The sequence below is a fragment of the Colius striatus genome, chromosome 7, assembly GCF_028858725.1.
Source record: "Colius striatus isolate bColStr4 chromosome 7, bColStr4.1.hap1, whole genome shotgun sequence".
NCBI lineage: Eukaryota > Metazoa > Chordata > Aves > Coliiformes > Coliidae > Colius > Colius striatus.
The window spans coordinates 36841363-36863226 of record NC_084765.1 but is presented as its reverse complement, the minus strand read 5'-3'; the positions used below and the strand labels follow the sequence as shown (position 1 = coordinate 36863226).

The 21864-nt window shown below is 41.6% G+C and overlaps 2 protein-coding genes across 2 annotated transcripts in view; both read right to left on the bottom strand.

The window, feature by feature from the left end:
* LOC104563832 (inactive cell surface hyaluronidase CEMIP2-like) overlaps positions 1-21864 on the bottom strand; it is a 54897-nt gene that overhangs the window by 8612 nt on the left and 24421 nt on the right. The window contains exons 17-19 of the mRNA XM_062000434.1: positions 19790-20005; positions 11684-11892; positions 583-765 (exon numbers count right to left, since the gene is read on the bottom strand). Of these exons, the coding sequence (XP_061856418.1) occupies positions 583-765; positions 11684-11892; positions 19790-20005 (608 nt within the window). The remainder of the gene's footprint in view (positions 1-582; positions 766-11683; positions 11893-19789; positions 20006-21864) is intronic.
* CEMIP (cell migration inducing hyaluronidase 1) overlaps positions 1-21864 on the bottom strand; it is a 114190-nt gene that overhangs the window by 71207 nt on the left and 21119 nt on the right. The window lies entirely within an intron of this gene.

Below are 21864 nucleotides of genomic sequence, written 5' to 3'. Positions count from 1 at the left end.
TCAGCTGAGAAACACAGTTTCGTAATATGTTTTTTTAACCAAAGGTGTCCTAGAGTCTTACACAGATAGTGCAAGATCTCTAGGGCTCTCTTCATGCCTGCAAAATAAGAGAAATATTATGGTACCCTCCACTTTTCCCAAAACCTGATTCTTAGAATGTGATGATATTAGAAATCTCTCTCCATGGGAATATGAAGAAGTTGAAACTTCCCAAACTCTCTCAGTGTTGGAGCTGCTGTAGTCAAGAGAGAGGGTTCCTTTTCATGCCCTTTGAGGTGCAATGGATTTTAACAAATATTTACAGGGCACCTACACCTGCAGCAATCTGAGCAGCAGTGTCACCCCAAAGGAGATAAATCCAGCCAAGAAATCAGCTATTTTCTTAACAGCAAAACAAATCAGTGCTTGGTAATACAGACATAGACCTATCCCAGGTACTCTGGCCTGTTACACCATTTCGACCTGAAATCAGTGAAACGACCATGCAATTTGAACTATAAGAAAGGGAAAAGAGGTGCTGGAGAAGATAAGAGAAAGATCCCCAAGGGTTTGCTGCCTGGGTAGGGGCAATGCAGGGCTCACCCTGATGCTCTGTCGAAGTAGAAGAGGCGCTCGCCGGTCCCGTTGAGAGCACTGGCCCGGGAGGGAGCAGCGAGGTAATGCTTTACACTGTGCACCGTCCCCGTCCGTCGCTGGTAGATATCAGACACCACCTGGAAAACAGCTTCCCTGGGATAGCAGAGGGCAACATGCAGCCAGTCTCCTCTGTCAGTAAAAAGGGGAGGCAGGGGGAAAGAGAGAAAATGCATTTGAGGGCTTGAGTACAAGAGAGACGGTCTGAAGCCAAGAGTACAGTCTTCAGGGGAAAACAAAGAAATGTCCTTTGAGGTTCTCCTCCTCCTTTAAAAACATGCAACAAATCCTCAAAGCCAAAGAAAAACTGACTTTTTTGCTTTGTCTGGAAACAACGACTGCTTATTGCAAAGGTCTGATCCAGCGACCCCAGCTGACCTCAGAGGACTTTGATTCAGGTGCCAGGATGGCTTAAAATCAGAGATCTTCTCTTCCTTGCCCCATAAGGCTGAGGTACAACCAGTCACATACCCATTTATGTCTCCTGAGGCAACCAGGACTTGTTTGAGTTCACCCAGAGCTGCTGCGGGAGAGGGACCAGGCATCCAGCAGACATTTCACCAGGGGCACAGATTCAGGAATTAGAAAGCAATCTCTGACTTGAACCAGAGCCACAGTCTAAAGAGACCTGCTTCCTCCACTTTACAGCAAAGCTTATTATTATTGTTTCCTTTAAAATCTCACTTTCCCTGGCTCTTCCTTCAACGTCAGTTTAGAATAACTATGGGTAAAGTTAAATCATCTTTTAACTCTTGTCTACCACAATTCCAGCATGCATATTTACAAAATATGATTGCCCCGTGGCTTTCCTTTATCCTGCAATTCACATCACCGCCTTCTTGGAGAAAAAACACTGGCTCCAAACTAGAAAGCTTTGTTACAAGACTCAGAGCCAAAAGATGCAGCTACAGTCCAATTGAGATACTGATGAGAAGGATCTTCCACAAAAGATCTTGACACCCTTTCCTGTCTGTGGGATGCGCTTGTGCTGTGCAAAGCAGAAAGCCACAAGAAGTTTACACTTGAAAAGAAAAAAAATGATACCAAGACACTAAGTTTCATTATTTTTTTTCCTTTCCACCCTCTGCAGTGGCTCAGTGTGCCACACCATGGTGCCTGAACCAGTGCTGTGGTTAGCTTATATCACCAAAACCATCCAAGCTTTAAACACATTCTTCCAACTACCTGGTTAAAAATGTGGAATATAAATTTGGCTCAGAGGAAGGCAAATATCACCTTCAACAGCTGTCTTTCTGGATCTTTCACAACCCAGAAAGACAAAGTTTCTCCAAAGGCTCTCCTGAAATAACCCACTGCACATCTCTGATTGCAGAGCAATAAATGGGCGAAATTGCTTCAGCTTGGAGAAATCTGGGACCTAGAACTCTACTTTGCATTACACAGGGTGAGCACAAACACAAAGCTATTTCGGTCTTTTTTCTGGTTTTCTCGTTAAAACAAAACAAAGCTATCTACAGGATGGAACAAGGGACAGGCTGTTCTAGAATAATAAATCAAAGCTACACAAAGGCCCGTCAGCTTAAGCCAGATACTGCCCTCTAGATTTTAACCAACTCCAGCTGTGTCATAACACAGATCAGCTAGAAAACGGATATATTTTCAGATGATTTGGCCTCCGACTAGAGGAAATGAAAGAAATGCACCAGAGCCATATTTGCAGAATGTTTCTAGGACAGAGTCCCAAAACATTTGGCTGTTTCATAAGGATGATTTGCATTGCATTAGCACATTTCATCCCCTCAAGACATCGTCACAAAAAGGGCTTGTCATCTCCCTCAGATGCTGGGAACCAGCTTTGGTGCTGTGCTACACTGACTGCCACCTCCTCAGGGAATGAGAAAGGGACTAGAAAAGGAAATTGGAGGGTGAAAGGAAAAAAATCCCAAAAGTGTGAAAAAACCCACAACTGTGACCATCTTGGGTTGCTGGGGCATTTGGGAATATGAGTACTAGAGTCTAGTGTTCATGTGAGCAAGCTGAGTGAAACAGTGCAATAAATTATATCAAGATTGAAAAGATCAAATGAAAAGCACCTACTTTGGAGTCTGTAGAGGAAGAAATGGAAATAAATACATTGCCACAACAAAGGGCCTGGGAGGAGACGTGGGAAGAGAAGGTATTAGAAGTTATCCTTTATGTAATTATAGGTAAGAACAAAGTGGTTATTTTCTCTTAAATTTAGTGGTATTTTAAAAGTTTCCTGTATAGTTCTTTACTTCAGTTCAGTTTCTTCAGCTTGTACAAAATCCTCCCAAATATAGAATCATAGAATCGTTTCGGCTGGAAGAGACCTTTAAGATCCTTGAGTCCAACCTTTGTCCCAGCCCTATCGACCACTAGACCATTTCACTAAGTGCAACGTCCACTCATCTCTCAAAGATGTTAAACAGGAGTGGCTCCAGTACTGAGCCCTGGGGGACACCACTCGTGAACGGCTGCCAAATGGATTTCACTCTATTGACCACAACTCTTTGGACTCAACCATCTAACCAGTTTTTCACCCAGGAAAGTGTATGTCTATCCAAGCCAAGAACAGACAATTTCTCTCAGAGAATATCTGCCTACATGGCTGAACTGGACTCCACCATCTCCAGGAAAAGCAAAGCAAGAAACATCAGCACTACTGTGGGACAGTCCACACGACTCTGTCTTGAAGCTGGCTAGTGGATGGGGTTAGGTGCCTGTTTTCCAGCCATTTTGCAAAACTGAGGGAGAAATGCAACCTCAGGCAATGAGCAGTAATCAGGCATGGGATGTCTTACACATTGTGTTCAAAGTAAAACAAATATGCATGTGCCCTCCTCAGCCACTGCACTGGCAACAAAGGACCACCACTCTGGGTCTTGAGTACAGGAGGTCTTCCTCCTTTTCAAGGTGGTCAATAAACAGTGGCTCCTGCTTTATTTCTCTGCTTAAATCTCTGAATTCTGTCTTGTTTACGAGCTTCTGCCCTGGGGTGAATATCTGCAGGCAGAGTAAGAAAAATTTGAAGCAGCCTAAATGTTTTGTAGGGCACTAAATCTTTTTTTCTGCCTCTCTCAGTACTGGCACATCAGTTGGGGTCTTCATGGGTGTCCCCAAGGCTTAGGGACACACGTAGTGCTAGCAAGGAAAGAAAACATTAAATTCATAGTAGGTTGGAGCTGATTAATTCAGAGTAATTTAAAATCCTTGCCTGAATGCTGTGGGAACATCTGTAGCTTTAGATGTTATTTCTTTGTGCTGGTCTTTATGTGTAAGAGGAAAAAAGTCATTTAAAACACACGGGGTGAAAGTCAGGCTATCAACAAAGTGCTGTCTCATGGAGCAATACACAGGGCCTTGGTTTTTAACTTTTGTTCTTAGGAGTTTCTTGCAAAAGAAACAAATAAAAATATTCTCAGGTGGAAAGTCTGACTTTTAAAGTGAAAGTCACATTAACACCTATCAGAAACTAACCTGAGCTATTTAAAGACATTTTCACCCCCAAATTAAGTAACTGTATTCACAACCTTTCCTCGTGGTAAGGTTCAGTTCATTTTATATATAAGAAATGTTCTTCTTTCTTTTTTTTCATTCTTTTTCTTGATCAGGTCAACATTTTCCAATGTGTTTTTACAAAAAAAAAAACAAACCCAAAATAATTGGCATTTGAAGGGGAAAAGCAAAATACACACTAGCAAACAGTCAGTGTTGAGTGGGTCCTAACAGTTTCAAACATCACTTGGAAAATTTTTGAGGGTCTGCCAACACCAGCATGTATAAAACCTGACACTTCTGTCCCCCTGTTACTGTCATTCAGCCATCCTCACCATGAGTATCATGCATTTTTATGAATGTATCGAGACTATTTCCTTTTGGAAAGGGAGGGATTAATCAAACACAAGAAGTTGGGTTTTTTTAACCCAGGGTATTGGCCTTTGCAGTTCTGGCTCTTTCAGGTGAAGTAAAAACATTAGACAAAGTGTTAAAAAACTGTTCTTATATTTTGGCAAAGAGCAGGCTCCCTGGGATAAGCAAAAGCAAAAAAAAAGAAAAAAAAAAGGGATGAGAGAAAGGCAAAAGAGTGGGCAAGAAGTTTCCTGTTCCTGGACATATGGTAGATACAGATCTGCACGTATACACACATACCTCATTTACAACCATCAGAACACCCCTCCAGCTCAACCCCAAGCTCCCAAAGGCAAAGCCAATCAGAGAAATATGATCAAGCAAGCAAAGGAGGGGAGGCTTCTGTGAGTGGTGGGATGTAAAGTAAGTCATGTAACTTGGAGATGAGATTTGGTTGGAGCAAACATAGAACGAGTGTGTGTCTGTGATCTCACTGCCTGGGAGAGAACAAGTAACACTCGTCCAATATAGTGACCATGCCCCTTGACTACATCAGATGGAATATCAGTCCTGGGCAAATGGGTATGATCTAGTGCTGGGGTTGCTGGCTATGCTGGATGTCCATCCCAGCTAGATTTTAGCAAAGGGAACTTCTAAGCTGATGAATATTATTGTAGAAAATATCTCCACCACATGTAGTGACATGGTGTGTCATGTAGCTGATGACCATGGAAGAGCACAGCCCAAACCCTGATCTCACTGATGAGAATCTGGGGTAAGCTAATGAGGCAATGCCACAAAGTACAACTAAAAGTTACATATTTTTTTTCCTTGGGCTCAAAAAAACCCAAGAGACTTCCATTCAGTGAGTCAGTCTCCAGCAAGTGTTATTATTCCTATTTAAAAACCAACCCTCTGACATTTTGGTCAGTATCTATGTGAGCCAAGCTTTCAAAGGGAGTGACACAACTAGGAACTAGAAACTTTCCTGGTCATAACATGGAAACCAATATCTCCCAAACTCACAATAACCTGCCCAGCACCAGGTTGAACCTCCTCAGGCAGAGAATCTGCTTTCATGGCAAGCCATCTCTCCTCCAACCAGCATCACTGGTGGGGAAAATGGAGCATGAAATACCCACACATCTCACAGGTGCTGAGTGGAGAAAGAGCTGCAAGGAGCCACATCCTTACCACTTCCTCACACTTCAAGGTCTTTTCTTTCAACTCACATTTCTCACCACCTCCCTCCAACTCTCTCATTCTCTTTTTCTAGATTTTAATTATCTGCCTTCAACTGAAGTCCATTAAACACATCCAGCCCCCTCCTCCAATGACAAACATAGATACCAAGCAAATATCCAGCAGCTTTTTTTCAGGACCTTGTTATTAAGGATAGTAGCAAGTTAGGTATTTGTTTAGCAAACTAGAGTTGTGTGCATTGGGATTTAAATGCCTTTCCTAAACATTGTCACTTAGGAAATGCCATTAAAAATTCAAAAGCATAGATCATGTCTTTATACAAATCAAAATTTTGGGGGTTTCCCATCTGCCTCCTTAGGCAAACAGAATGATCTTTGCTTTGTGAAGCTCAACAAATCATAGAAGGGATCCTGCCCTGAGGTACACTTCTGTTGATACTCATGAAATCAGGGTCTGACTCAGCCAGCTTTTGGCTCACAGACAATTGTATTCAAGCAGAAATAAGAACTTCCTGCACTTGAATACAGTACATCATCTTATCTTTTTTTCCCCACCCTACATGCTTTCATGGAGGAATCACATCCCAAATCAATTTGTATCTTTTTAATGCATTCCCAAGAACTGTTGTGTATTTTGTATTTTCCTGCTGCTGTGACTCAGATGTACATCAGGTCAGGAGAGGCTGGTGGCCTCGAGGAGCCCCAAGCCCCACTCCATGGGCCAGGAAAAGGGTGAAAGCAAGAAAAACTTCAGGTTTCATGTGCCAGGCTTCAAAGTGGCAAGCAGCCTGGTTTGCCATGGCCATCTGTGGACTGCCTGATGCTGAGATTGCTGTAAAATGATCAGTTCAGGAAGGACGTTTCTCCTCAGAGTCACCTTGTCACTGCCATGGGGCCAGCTGCAAAGGACAGAGAGCAGCAAAGGATGCAGGCAGGAGGGCAAAGACAGGGCTTTAGGATCACTCCAGCACGGCCATGCCAGCACCTGCTTTGGCCAAGCTGTACTAAATGGTGCAATCTGCAGCCTGGTGTTCTGGCAAATGTTTCAGTTTCTTTCTAATTAAAAAAAATACAAAATAGTTGTGGCTTTCACCCACAGGTCGACCTGTGGGGATTTAAATAGACAGGAGGGAATGCAAATCTGTCTGCTGACTTCTGTGTTGTGTGGCTGATTAACTCTGAATTACAGATGTTATCAGGAGGGGCAAGCTATGAAATCCAAGTAGCACTTTACTTATTATTATTGGAAGTAGTGCTGGTGTTACTTGTATTACATCCATATCTGGGGGATCGAGGTCAGAACTCATGTATGTACAAGAGCAAGAAAGCAGTCACAGCCTTAAACTGTTAGCTCCGCTTTGAAACACTAATTTTGCCTTCCTGTGCATGTATCAATCTTGGAAGAAAGAGGAAAAGCTCATTTAGAACTAATCTGAAAAAGAAACAATCTAGGCAATATTCACAAACTGGGCAAGTCTGCAACAAGCACATTCTAGCCTTGTCTTGTTATCTTTGCTTTCCTCCAGACCTTATCACCACTAAGGAATTTAATCACAAAAATGACAAGGAGTTGAAAGTATGAATCAGACTGGCATCGAATAAGAAGCCATAGGAAAAACACCTACCTACACAACTCTGACAAATATAGCAAGTCCCCCAGAGTCTCAGCACAGACATGGGCTGCATGAGTTTGCCTCCACTGAAATCTCCACTTTTGGATGCATTGCAGACTCCCCTTGAACCTTCCTATCACCTAGCGCCAAAAGGCTTCACATTTTATAAGGAAGAATTGAGACACAAGCTCGTTCCAGGCTCTGGAATCTCCATGCAATGAAGATTATTCACTGTAGAATATGACAACAAGCCCTAGTGCAGAAGTCCAGCTGAGGAGTGCACTGGTGCCCATCCCTGCGCAAACCCCGCAGCTGGGGCATGGCTGGACACATGCCCGAGCACGCACACGGGCATCTGCCCTTTCCCTTGCTGTTGACAGGAAATTTGGCATTCCCCCTGTCATTTTCTTTCTTCTTCTTTTTTTTTTTTATTCTAAAAGCTGTCATAACAATCCAACTCCTGCAACAAAGCACCAAATAACGCCAATATATGAGCCTCACTGTACCCCTCCAGGTAGAGTTAAGAGAGTGCCAACGAGGAGAGCCTGGGGAAGGCTGCCCTGCACAGTTCTCAGAGCCAGCTCTATCAGGAGAGGTGCAGTACAAAGGAAAGCCTCTGCTCACAGGGCTGTGGCAATTTACCTACAAAAATTACTCTCTTTATGCTATCCCCTGTTCACATTTATCTGAATTCTCTCTGTCAAACCACAGCAGAGAGCCCTAATAAGGGAAAACGTTTCCCTCTGAGCCTTAACAGACCAAGTATAGAGATACTTGCCTCTGCTCATTAAAACCAAGGAATGCTTAATCTAATTGCCACTGCTTTTCAGGCTGATTCAACAACACAACTTATTACTCCATACTCCAGATATGTGCTTTGAGGATATTTAATTCTTATCTTTAGATGTGCTGATAGCACAAAGCAGTCTGGCTGATTTACTGAACAGCACTGTGCCTTTGATAATAGTATTTGCCTTTGCGTCTTTTGTGATTAGAAAATTTTCACAGGCACAAAGCCTAGGTCATTAAATTGAAGGATTTCATTTCTGACTTTGCTTAGTGTATGAAGTGCCAATCTCTGTACTGTTTTCCTGCACCTGACGTGAGGCACGCACTTAGAATCAAATAATGTTCTCCATCATCTCCCCCACTCTCAAAACAAGCTTGGTAATGTCAATAAGCCCTTGTGCTTCAGGACAGTAATTTTGAGGAAAGCCCTTAATTCAGTCTTAGAGATACTTCTCATATTTCTGTGAAGAAGAAAAAAAACCATACAAACAGCTCTGAGGGGACAGAAACTGCTCCAGCACAGAGATGAAGCCCAGGGAAAAGGGGTCTGGGGTCTCCATTCATGAAGGTTTCACACACACTTTATGCTCAATGAGAGCAGTTCTCAGCAAACCTGGACTAGTTCAGAAGTACACTTTATTCCTGGTCATTAAAATTCCAGACAGCACTCTCCTTCTGTTCACTTGCCAAAACATCCAGAAGTTACTTGTCCTGCATTACCTCTTTCCAGAAGTATCAATGCCCAGCTGCCTTCTCATCCTCACAGGAAAACTCCAAGTCAGACAACCCTATCTATAGCTTAAAAAGGCATTTCTGATGAGATGAGTGTTCCCCAGTAGCCTGAAGACACAGCTGTGGGTCTCCACCACAGCTTTATATTTACCCATCAGTCAGCCAATGATACAGCCACCCTGACAGATTCAAACAAGTACATCCCTCCCTGGAAGGAAGGTTGCCATGTGTTAAACAGCTCATTTGCACCATGTGGCCACGAATGGTGACACATGGAGACACAGCAATCTTGTTTGGTTTTGATAGAAGTGAAGGCACTGAAGAATTACTCTAAACACAACTTGAATCAGAGGAAGACACAAGCACTGCAGCAACCCTTCAGATACCCATGACAGGAAAAGACCTTCTTAGTGACTATACTCTAGCTGGGGTCTGCCTCTGTCAAGTAAATAAACCTGAGTGGAGTCTCAGAACTCATCAGACAAGATAGGCAGCTCACAGAAAGCTGTGCTGACAATTTCAGCTGAGTCATGGGAATTCATTCCGACCAGCTCCTGCCCACCCCAGGAATCTGGACATTCCAGTGTCTGAACTGGCATGACTTCTATTGGGTCTTTCTACAGTATTTCAGAGGCAAGGAAAGTGTTAACCGTGCAAGTATCCAACATCAGTCCTATGCCTGACCTCCACAGAAATCCAAATCCTAGTACACGTCTCCTTGTCAAATTCCTCATTTCCCCCCTGACCTTTCTTTAGCCAGCACAGAGCAAATCGCTCCAGAAGCATGAGAGCTGTCCGGCTGCAAAGATATTATCCATCCATCATTTTACAATGACAAGATTAAAAATAGTTACATTGTTCATTCAAGGCTATGTCTGAAATTACTAATCTTAGAATACTGCTGCACAGATGTCACTATATTAAGAGCTCGTTTTTGGCAGATTATTCCATCGTTTGGATTGAAAAAGAACAAACGAAACATAAAGCCATTTGAGACAGGTAAAAGTCTTCCCTGGTTTTCTAACTCTGACTATTCTGGGTTCCACAGAGGATCCTTCCATTCTGAGGAGTCTTCCATTCCAGAAATGATTGGGATAAAATGTGTGGGGATCTGCTTGGGCAGGCACTTATTTCCTCCAAACTCCTAAATCCTCTTTTTCACCTCAATACCTTCATTCTTCCACAAGAATCTAATTTCTCCATACAGTCTGGACATTTCACTATTGCCATTGCATCAGCCTAAATCTCATATTAGTGAGCATCCAGCGCAGTTGAGGTGTATACAGAACAGTCACACTTTTCATTCCCAATTATTTCTTAGCAAGATGCTCTGAATTAAATGTAGTTAAACTGTGGTTTTCCTTTGTTACAGTGTATTTCTTGTTTATAGCTCTTTGAAACAAACACCTTGCCAACTGTTTCTGGATCAGAAAAATCTACAAACCTTTGCCCTGTTCAAATAACTGCTTTCACACAAGACAAAGAGAACCACAACCACATTGTGGTTTTCAACAGCAAAATGTAGTTAAGCTGCTGCTTCAATAAGAGCTAAACTTAAAGCTGAGTTTTCCTGAAAAATCAGTGGTGCCTTCAAACTTGAATCTGTGCTTGAAGACCACGGGCCAAAGCTTTGGCAAGTATTAATTGTCACAGTGATAGAGTAACCACCAGTTACCTGGCAGAAAACTTTACTCTGCAATTGCAAGGAAATAGCTAATCATTTTAAGACAGATAATAACTGCAAAGCTCAGCTTGTCTGTAAGTGACTAATGGGTTTTCTACTTCCTTAAAGTGCACAGAGATATATTAATACAGAAAACAGTGATTTAATTCTAATAATTCCTCTGTGACAGTACCGTGTCCAAACACAGTCAGTGTCCAAACACTGATCCTCTAGCAACTTGGTCATGACCCTACAGCTACTACATCTTTAAAGCAAGAGGACTGGGTATATGTCACTTGCTGTAACAGGTATGTATGCAAAGGAAACATTGCCCCTCTCAGTCACATTCCCATGAGGCCTAATAATGGGAAATGAGGACAGTATTTTCCCTCAAATTTCTTCTGCTCCAAAATTCAGAGGAACCAAATAGAGCTCAAGCTTTTGCCAAAATTACTTAGCTAAAACCACAGCAGCAATGCTCTGCTGGAACAGCAGCGATGGGTGTGGGGTTTGGTGGATAACACTGGATGGTCTTGGGAACCCACCAGAGTTACCAGTGCTACATGCTGCTTCACATCCTCAGTGCCTCTGCCTTATTCTGTGTCAACTACCTAAAACTCTCTTTGCAAACCTGAGCCTGTATGACTAGGTTGTGTGTAACCACAGAAGACTTTATTTGCATAGCTCTGCCCTTTTATTGTGCTGTGTTTCTATCAATAACCAAGGGGGGCTCAAAGAAATACATCCAGTGCAGCCTACAATTTAGCTGCACTGAATCCTAATGTTTCAAATTTTTATGTAAAAAGAAACAGTGACTGTGGTGCTATTTGGATTGCAGAAGATGCAAAACTCTGTGCATATTCTGATGTATTTCTGCACTTTATGTATATGGGAGATAAACTACGTCTGCAGTAACTAGTACAAACAAGTGAACAAGAGCCAGAGCTCTTCTGGAGAAATTTCAGGGACGAGCAGCCAGGATTTACTTGGATCCTGCTTCAAAACTTTCTGGAAAGAGAAAAGTCTTTGCACATAAAAAAAAAGCTGGAATCAAGTGAAAGCAGAGGCATCTCTCTGCATCAGTAACTTCCAGCCATTAACACCTTGCTTCCTCACACTCAGAAATTGTGAATTTGAAAAGTCACTTGTGAACACTGGGAAACTGTTAAAGCTCCAGATATTTTGGAAACAGAACATTGTCTAACAACGCAGGGCAGTACCTGTTGAAGTTGATTGGATAGAGGATAACATCCTCAGGTGCTCTGCCATCCCACTGGATGATATAAGCCTGCTCGAGCATGACGACAGGCTGGTACTGCTGGTACGGTGCTCCTCTGTTCACGCCTTGCAGCCACAACGGGTGGGAGTGGTATGCTGCTCTGGCAATGGATAAGGTCAGATTCTCAGGGCGTCTGGCCTGAATATAAAGCTGAGGGTGAAAGGAAAAATGACAAACACATACATTAGACCAGCCAGGCGCAGCCATAACATGTGTATTCAATCATTGCTGCCTGTAAAGTGGGTTTTGCCAATGACAAGCTCAGAACATTTGGAAAGTCACTGAAACATTTCCAGTTCGAATAAAAAGGTAAAACATAAATAGCATCTGCAGCCGTCTGTGAGGGACACCATGAAGTGAGATATGAATCGTACAGAGCCATAAAAATGTTCACAATTCAAAATCTTAAGGGAGAACAATAATCAAGGAAATACTGCAAAGTAACTCTGTTTTACGAATTCAAATAACTGCACTTTAAAACCAGGCTTACTCCATTGAAAATACAGAAAACTCTTCAGTTATTTCAACAAGCTTTGGGTTCCATCCAGCTATCTAACGGAATCCACATCGTTGCCCTCAAGCAGGAGACTAGGCTGAAATTTTGGGAGCTAAAACTTGATGGCCTGACTATATGACCTTCTAGATTAAATACCACGTTACTTAGGCTTCAGAGACCTTTTCTGTGTTAAAAATCTACAGAACAATTACAAAACTACACTCCAGCTGTAAGCTTCCTCTGTCCTGCTGTCACTCAAATGAAGGCGAGTTCATGTGGCAAACATTTTTAGGGCTGAATGTATGACGTTCACCTCCTTCCCCCTGTGTGAAATTCCAGTGCAAAAGAAGGATTGCATGGCTCATCGTAAAAACCTGTCTCGGCATGCAGAGTTGTAGAAGACAGCTTGTCACATTCCCTGAAGGATTTCAAATGCACTAAGGACAAGAGAGGACACCTATAATCCTGCTTTCTTCACTCTCCTACAGTGTAGAATAGTGTTCTTTGCATCAGGGACTTAAAACATCTGACATAAAAGTCTGCGTTAGCTCAGAAATGTCTAAGCTTCTACATGAGCATCCATCCAGCAAATTTATTGTTAAACTCAATTTCTGTCTTTGAGGTAGATTAAATCTGAGGCAGCAGTCTCTTACCAGATTTTAATACCACAGGCAAGGATACAAGCACAGCCAAGACTAGCAGAGGTGGTAAGACTCCTTCTATCAGGATATCTACCTTCTAATGCGGGGCTGAGACCTTGACCCCTCACATCTCCGTATCTACTTCTCTTACTCTTGTCTATGCACAATGAAAGACTGCAAAAAACAACACTCTCTCACTGGTTTATCTGTGGGCTTATTTTAGTTGCACCTCACCACACCCATGAATTCAGCAGCCTCACGGTGAATGCTCAAGGTAAAAAACTGGATCTCATGTCAAAGTACTAATCCTAAAGTAATCAAAAATGTCTCTTGGATATTCAGTCCATTTCTCCTTTTACACCATTGCACCACTGACCTAAGTGGTATCTGCTGACCCTTGAAGATTAAAGTGGATCCCAGAATTGAATTAAATAGAATATTTTCCTGAGATCCAAAACTATTGATCAAGTAATTCACTAAAAACAATCTCTGAGCAGCAGCCCTTTTGCTCATTCTTGATGGACCAACGAAGAACAAATTATGTTTACAGTCTGATAAAAGACCTGTTTAATCTATGAAACTGAGGAGAAAAAAATCTATTTTCCCTTCACATTAAAAGCATGATTGGAAAGTTTGTAACATGCAATACAATAAACCACATTTCAATGTCATTTATCCCCACCCAGGTGGAGAAGTGCTGAGGCCAGAGCAGATGACCAGTACAGTACCTTTGGACCTGAAATCCCATCAATATATTAATTGTTCTCAATCAAAACAGCATTTTCTGACAGAAAGTGCTTGGAATGAACTCTGATACTGCAAAATAATAGCCCACATTTGTCTTTCTGAATAAGAGGGAAGGGTTTCTATTCTTTATTTCCTTCTAATATGTCTCCAGCAAGCACAGAAAGGTGTCAACTCCTGTCTACTTACTATGAGATAAAAGACACCGATGACAAAATAACCCAAGAAAGAAAATAAATGTATTCAATGAGCCCCAAAAGTTCCTAAATCACAGACTACTAAACACAAGAGAATCCTATATACTTCAAGGTATTTGTGTAAAAATGAAAAATGAGTGTGCTATGTGTGTCTTAAGCTGCTCACTACGACTGTTAATGAGTTCAAGAGAGCTCTGGAAAAGTTTGCAGTACGCTTTCAGTAAGATGGCAAGGAAAGCATGACAGAGATTTGTTGGTAACATTTACCTCCAAGTGCTTAGAGACCAAGTCACAGGTCTGATATGAAGGACAGATATTTTGAGAAACTAGGACAAAGAAGAATGCCACTTCTGTGGTGACAGAAATGTTTGTAAACTGACTTTGTGCCCTGCAGTGACCAACAGTAGCCAGTGAGTGAATGGCTTCCAGAACTGCAAGCCACCAACGATGCTGTTTTCAGTCACATATAAATAGGGTTGTCTACACAGCAGGTCTTGCAAAATGTTCATCACTAAAGTAGATCACAGCAGGTAAATGCCTTGATCAACCGGTCTGTATCCTACATCAAGACACTCTTTTACCCAGGTGGAGCATCACTAACTCAACAGGAGCAGGCATTGATTCTGACTAGGAGCAGGGACTAGTTATTTTCTGCAGCAGCTGGGCCCAGCTGTGGAATGACAGTTCTGGTGGCTTGGTCCTTCTTGGACACATGGAGCTGCACAGAAAGCAGCATCCCATATTTTCATCCCTTTTCATTTTCGGCATTTTTTTGGATCTCTCCCCTCATTTGAGGGAACAAGTGACAAGAGGAGATTCCAATCCCTGTCCATGCAATCCCTGACTCCTATCAATCCTAGCACCCGACCATTTCACTTTCAGGACTGCAACCAAGACCAACAGATTACTTTAGAAAAATCCAAGAAGAATCACCCACTAAAAGTCTGCTTTTCAATTCCCAATGAGATGAATGCAGCAAAGAGAACCTTTTGGACTCCACTAGTCCTAGGGAGGTGAAACATCAGCCACTATCCCAGCATGGTGCTCTTGTGACGTTACAGCATGGCCTCTTCCTTCCTCAGGCTTTACTCTGTGGCACCTTTACTTACTTCAAGTGAACACGGAAAACTTTATCACTTTGTCTTAATTGTATCTACCTTTGCAGCAGCAAAACACTTGTGAACAGTAGAAAAAGGAAGGTAAAAAGAGAATTTTTTCTAGAATGAAAACCCCATTTTCCTTAGCAACGTCTCTATAATTTTTCATTAGCTCTATTGAAATATTTAAGAGAAGAAAGTGGGTCATAAATATACTTTAAAACATGAGAAGTGTTGACAGCTTAATGTAGCAGCAGCAGAAGAGCTAGTTAAAATGTTATAAAAATTCTTCTACTTGTCTGAATGGTTTAATGGACATAGTTGTCATTTTATCTGCTTAACACTTCCTGCTAAAAAGATGTGTCAGATTTCCCTGCGCTTACATGGCAATTTTCCCAAGTAGATTGTGAAACTGAGAAGATAAGTTATTTTACAATTCATGGGGGATATGCTATTCATGGAATAGAGCATGAAGATAAGCAACATGCAAAGCATTGGAACAGAAAATCTTGGTTTCTGAGAAGAGGTTTGCTTGCTTTCTAGTATCTTTAATATCACTTTTGTCCTGCTGTGCTGTCAGCTGTCAAGCAAAATACCTTAAAAATGAGAACCTCAGAAGAACTTCTGGTTGTTCGACTGTACAAGGAAGGTTAATTTCCCAGGGTAAAACCATTTTCTCTATCAAATTTCCAAGTGAAGGCTTTAAAATTATTTTTGCAAGAATATAAAAACTGTTTTTCTTTCTTTAAGACATGCTAGGATGTCACTGACATCAGCAAAACCGCTTTGATTTTCCATGGGTGTACATCAGAGATCAAAATTGGACCTCTGTCCAAACACAGACATCATCAGCTGAAAAATATCTTCCAGGCTTATTCTTCTTCCCGGTCTGTGAGGTGCTGACAAGCTTTTGCTTGCGGTTAGAAAAGCACCGTTCACTGCATTTTTTACTTTGCATTTAGAAGCACCAGTGCCAAAACACAGGTACTGAGCACAGCTGAAGGTATAGAACTTGGAGATGCAGGATCAGTGCAACTGCAAATATTCACTGCAAGAACAGTTAATAGAAGGATAATAATTTCTATTTCATCCTCCTGCAGTAAGGTAGTGACTAAGTGAACTGGTGAAAAATCAACAGTATTTCCTAAAGTATTTTATTATAGCAAGGCATGAATTTTGTGTTAATTCAAAACTGACACTAATTTGGCTCTGTGGCAGTCTCTTATGAATGTCTAACACCTTTTTAAGCTTATAAAAGAAAATAGCATGTACTGCCAAAAACTCTGCTTATTTTAATAAAGAACAATACCAAAAGAGAAGTTCCACAGTCTCTCCTGATGAGTGGCTGTGAAGTCTGCAAGGAAGCAGTAAATGCACAGCTTCAGCTGCCCAGTGGGAGCCAAGGCACTTGCCTCACAATTTATATAAAAATCAGAAAAGGTTTAGGAATCTCATTGACATGTTAACAAGAAATGCAGGTGTTCAGGAGTCTCCAGTGCCATTGGAAATCTCACCCACCTACATGTAGAGAACCGTGGGACGAGCCTCTCCCTACATTTTTCTTCTATTACTGGCCTTTGAAAAAGCTTAAAGTCAGGTTGATGGAACAGTGAGGAACTCAGTGCCCTGCTGACAGTCTGACTGACTCAAAGAGATTGCCAGATGTGGTGCTGCCAACTCTTGCAATTTCCATGTGAGTCTCCCCATATTTAGTGTTTATTTAGTGTTCTTCCTCAAAGCCTCATTTTATTTACATTACAACATAAGTTTCATCTGTCATTTAAAAGGAAAGGTGTTTGTCTTACTTGGACAACACCAACTCTACAAGCTCCAGAATCAAAAGGGAAGGACAAAAAGACCTGACAGTTCTTGACTGTGTAAATTTCATAGTTTTAGGCTGATCCCAGAACCCTTCTTTGGTAGCAAAAAGCAACATTAAAGCCAAAGCATGAAGCATAGTGCTCTCTGTTGAAGGGAGGTCTTCAACCCCACACGGGGAAGGTGGAAATGTCAAGCTGAGCTGCTGGATTAAAAAACGCTCAGGAAAGTCCATCCCCAGGATTTTGTGGAGCTAATAACAGTGCCAGAGGGATTGGTTTTCCCCCAGCATTTCCTCTCCTGGGCAAATCACATCCAGGAGAAGAGAAGCATGAAAAGTGAATGAAAGAAAACAAGCAGAAAGGAATCAACTGAACTCTAGGCACTGCTGAAAAAGGGTTTGCCTGCAATGTTAGCTGAAGGACTTGGATCTCACTTTTTCACACCAAGCAGCCCATCCCTAAGCTGACTATCTTGGTTTCAGTTCAGCAGTAACATAAGAGTCATTATTTCCTTGAACTGAAAGGACATTTTCACCTGCTTGTGCTAGGGAAGACTCAAAGTTCTTGTCTACCAGAGCTACATGAAATGGAAAAGAAAAACAGATTTTGTAATCCAGTTGCTAAGATCAAAGCAAACCATCTTTCTCCATGATTGGATTCACTCTTTTAGGCTTTTGATCTGAAGTATGACACTCAGAACTTAGCACACAAACAAATCATCAGTTAGTCAAGGTGCTAAGAATCAGGGTTAAACTGACACACTCCAATGATTATACCCTCCAAATTAAATCAAATCCTGCTGCATGGGACCAATTTCTTCTACCCTGCACATACATATATTTCTCTACCCAAAACCCATACAGTGAAGTATTTAGTATGAACTTTACTCATCGTGCTGGATGCTGATTAGTTGAAAAATGTTAGTAAGTAATGGATCCCAGAGAGGCAAATGTTTATGCTTGCCTAAACCTAGCCAAGGAAATTTTCTATGGTGGAAAAACTGCCTCACGGTGTGGAATGCCAAAACTGGGAAGGTATTAATAGAAATAAAAGTATAAATGCCTGCTTGTTTACAATTCTGACTTTAACTGTTAGGTTGTCAGAGAGGAGAGGATCATTTCTCTAGAGACACAGAGTAAAACTAAGTGTCAAGGACAAGACCCTAATTCAACAGGAGTGTTTCATAGGCACCCAATCCTGTTTCTATCTAGTCAATAGCAAAACAGGAGTCATAAATCCAGTGTCTAAACACTTAAATTGAAACTCCTGATCTCTGCTGTGCAACTAAAGCAAATGCATATCAATCTTTTTAACCAAGGAGACACGCATAATCTGGATCTGACTGCACATATGTTATGTAGGCATACAGGTCTCTAAGATAGTTTAACTCCTAAAAGTTTCATGTAGAAATCTCCTTGGAGAAAGGGAAGTAGAGTGCTGTGTCTGACTACTTGAAGTGTGAGTCCACACATTACTACACATTAGAGAAGCCACAGAAAAAGCACCTTCAGAGATCTCCCAGTGTAGAAAATCCATGAGTCTAGGTTTGAAACCCATCCTGAGGTGTAACTGTAGGAAATCAGGCTTTGCCAGTCCCTACTGCATGTTAAAACCTGACAGCCTGCTCCTCTCAAGGCAATTTTAATGCTGCCCGATCTTGAGTGACTTCAGGTATTCATCCTGTGCCACGCCTGCTGATGTCTGGACAATGTCTACTGACTCCCAGTGAGACAAGAGCTTGCAGTATGCTCCCAAGCACAGAGAAAACTCTTGACAAATAAATGACACCTGCTGCATCTTATGAATTCTGATCTTATTTTCAGATCACCTTGTAATGGATTCTTGCCTTTCATATCCAGTGCACCCCACTGCAGTCTTTACTTGATGGTGCAGGGTTGTTCTAAGGGTTCAGAAGGAACCAGAAGCCCTTCTAAAAGCCACATCTTGCATGAGGGCTCCCAGTACCCACTCTCCAACCTCAAACCATGTGGTGCTGTGTGTGTCCACCATAATATTAATCTTTGGCTTGTTTAGAACAAGGAGAGAGGAAATCTGGTAAGATGTCCAAGTACAGGTCTGGACACCTGTTTGGTAAATATACTAATATCCTTTAGAAGTGGAGGAGCATGGAAAGTCATCAGAGATCTCTTACAGGTGACTGAAAGCTGTGGTGAGTCATGTATTTACAGTCTTGTTGGAATTTGAGCAATGTGGAATGAACCACAATCTGATTTTCAGGTCACATTTTCCTTCCATTTACCATTCTGTTTCTTTCTTTACCTACTGAAAGGTTACCTAGGGTTTGCTGCCCTTTCTACTAAGGTGTTGATCTCTCATTTAAAGCCTGTAACTCAAATCTGTTGAAAAAAAAACTGCTGTGAAGGCTTAGGATCACCCTGACCTAAGACTGACCATCCCTCAGAGAGTGATTTCTAGATGGGAAGAAGAAATAAATGTGTGTCTGAGTCTCAACCAGACATCCACTAAAGCCCCATGATAGAGTGGACAAAGGCTTGGAAGCAAGAACTAGAAAACATCAAACTTTCCCCCAACTCCATTTCAATTTGCAGCTTCCTGTGGGCAATCATAGAGTAGAGTCATTTTAGTTGGAAAAAACCTTTAAGATTGAGTCCAATCACTCACCTCATACTGCCAAGCCCATCACTAACCCACGTCCCTCAGCATCTCAGCTACATGGTTTTTTAATATCTCCAGGGATGGGAACTCCACCACCTCCCTGGGCAGCCTGTGCCAGTGCCAAACAATCCTCTCAGGGAAAAAGTTCTTCCTAATCTCCAATCTAAGCCTCTCTTGGAGCAACTTGAGGCTGTTTCCTCTTGTCCTATCACTTGAAGGAAGAGACAGGGCTCCTTACAGCCATAGGTTGCAGGCAGCTGCACAACAGAAGCTTTACCGAGATTAGGCAGATAATGCTGAGAGGAGTAAATTTATACCAATTTTTTTATTCACTTCTCATCTTATAGAGTGTTGAGAAGGCTTCACTTCATCACCCCTCCTATCTGAGGACCCACTCCCCAGCCATCCCCGTTACCTGTGCAAATTTCCCAGTACACATCAGCCCGTTCCAGCGTGGGACAGTGAGACACCCAGGGTGACGCAGCAAGTAGTTGTCTGCTCTGCCTATGAAAATGTCTGGATACCCTGTCACCGAGCCATCCAGATCATGGAAGATAGATGTTTTGTCACCATCATTATCATTGTCTCCAAACCACTGTCCCGATCTGCCAAAAAACACTTTGAGTCCAACCTAGCAGGAGAAAAGAAGAAGAAAAATGTACTGGTTAACTCTTAAGGACTTTGTGTTTGCAGTGTTTTAGCAAATAAAACAGTCCTACAGCGAGATCTAGAAAGATATATTGTCTGAATAAAGGGTTTTATTTCACCTCATCTATTTAGAAAAAAATCCCACTGTACTGGTTTTCCCCCTCATTTCCTAAGCCCAGGAGATATTTCCACGAAAATCGGACTTTTGGTTCTTTGAAATGTACCCAAGACAGTCATGTATTCCTTGAAATCACACAGCAACAAATTGCATGGTGGCAAAAAAAAGGGGATGACTGAAAGGGTAGGGAAATACTGGAAGATTATGAAATTTACTGAGGAATATCAAAGCTGTGATCAAAGAAACAAAAATGACTAGATATTAGGTGAATCTTCTCATATATTTTTAGTGGTCGTTCAAAGTGGTTCCGAGAGTGACTTTTTTTTTGTCTAATTGTTCCTCCTAAAACTTTATAAAAATGGCACCAATTCTCAGAACTGGCTCTTGTGTATATTCTAATATATCCCCTGAAGAATATTTTTTTTAAGGAGGGAGAAATAACAGGAAGCAGCATTATCCTCATTATGCATAGCTCTGCTTTCAAGATTTTTCAGTAGCTCACCAAAAGAATCTGACCTGATATGAAAATCCAGGAAAACAAGGAAATTGCAGATGTTCAGGAAAAAAAACCCCATGGAATATTTTAATGCCCCCAGGGAAAATTATTACAGTGTATGACAGTTAAGTTCTGAAGTAACCAAGAAAATAATTACTCCAGGTCAAGCACTCTGAATGAATGCTGAAAAAATTGTGTTTAAAAGCAGAAAGCATAGTGACTGGATCACACCAACCCAAAGGACTGCCATTTGTTCCATTTAGCCCAACTAATTGTAATTGGACTATGCACATGAGTAAGAATTAGGGTCAGCAGGATTAGACTGCAAGTTTACTAAGGGCTTTAAAGGCTTTATTTTAACAATAACAAACAGAACAGCTTATGAGAATAGGAGGGTCATTGTGATTTTGAGCTAAATGGAAAGTCCCATTGGCTTAGGAAAATATGACCACTGCAGCAAGACCTACTCACAGAGTCTTTATTCCTTTGAAATTAGACTAGAGTCTAGAACCATTTTTCTACCACCTTGTTGTTCGAGTCCCAAACACACACCTGAAGCAGTCTCATTTAAAGGAGGCTCAAACACATGGAAATTTAATGTGTATTTTTGAGTGGTTTAAAACCTTCGCTTACTGCACCACAGGAAAATTTTGTGCATAGCAGGAGGATCACAAAAGTTGGGTTTTTTTCCTTTCATTTTAACTTCTAAAATAAGAGATAGTAAACACTGTGCTGCAGCTCAAAGCTCCAGTATAAATACTTTGTGACAGAGAACTTCTGGAGTTGAACATGAAAATGAGCACTTCACTGGGGAGAACAAAGTCAGCTGTACTTCAAAACAAACTAAGCCACAGTCAGTACAGCTTACATTTGCTTAACACTCTCAGTGTTTCCATGCAGCAGCAGACAGTTTTGGTGCTAATGCTCATCTGATCTCTAACATTCTCCTCTAAAAAAAATCTGAAAGTCAGAAAACACATGTTCATGAACAGCATCACCTTTTTTAATAAGTCTGAAGGTTGCCTTACTTTTGTACACTGGGGGATAGGGGTGCAGTGAATTTGCAGTTACAGCTACGGTAATGTGTCTTTTTCTAAGTGACCTCACATCAACAAAGACTCAGCTCATCAGGTATGTCCCTGCGAGCTAGAAAAGGGTGCAGAGACAGGTCATGTCTAGCTAGCACACTGCTGTTCAGACACATAATTTTCATTAGGTGTGGACTACC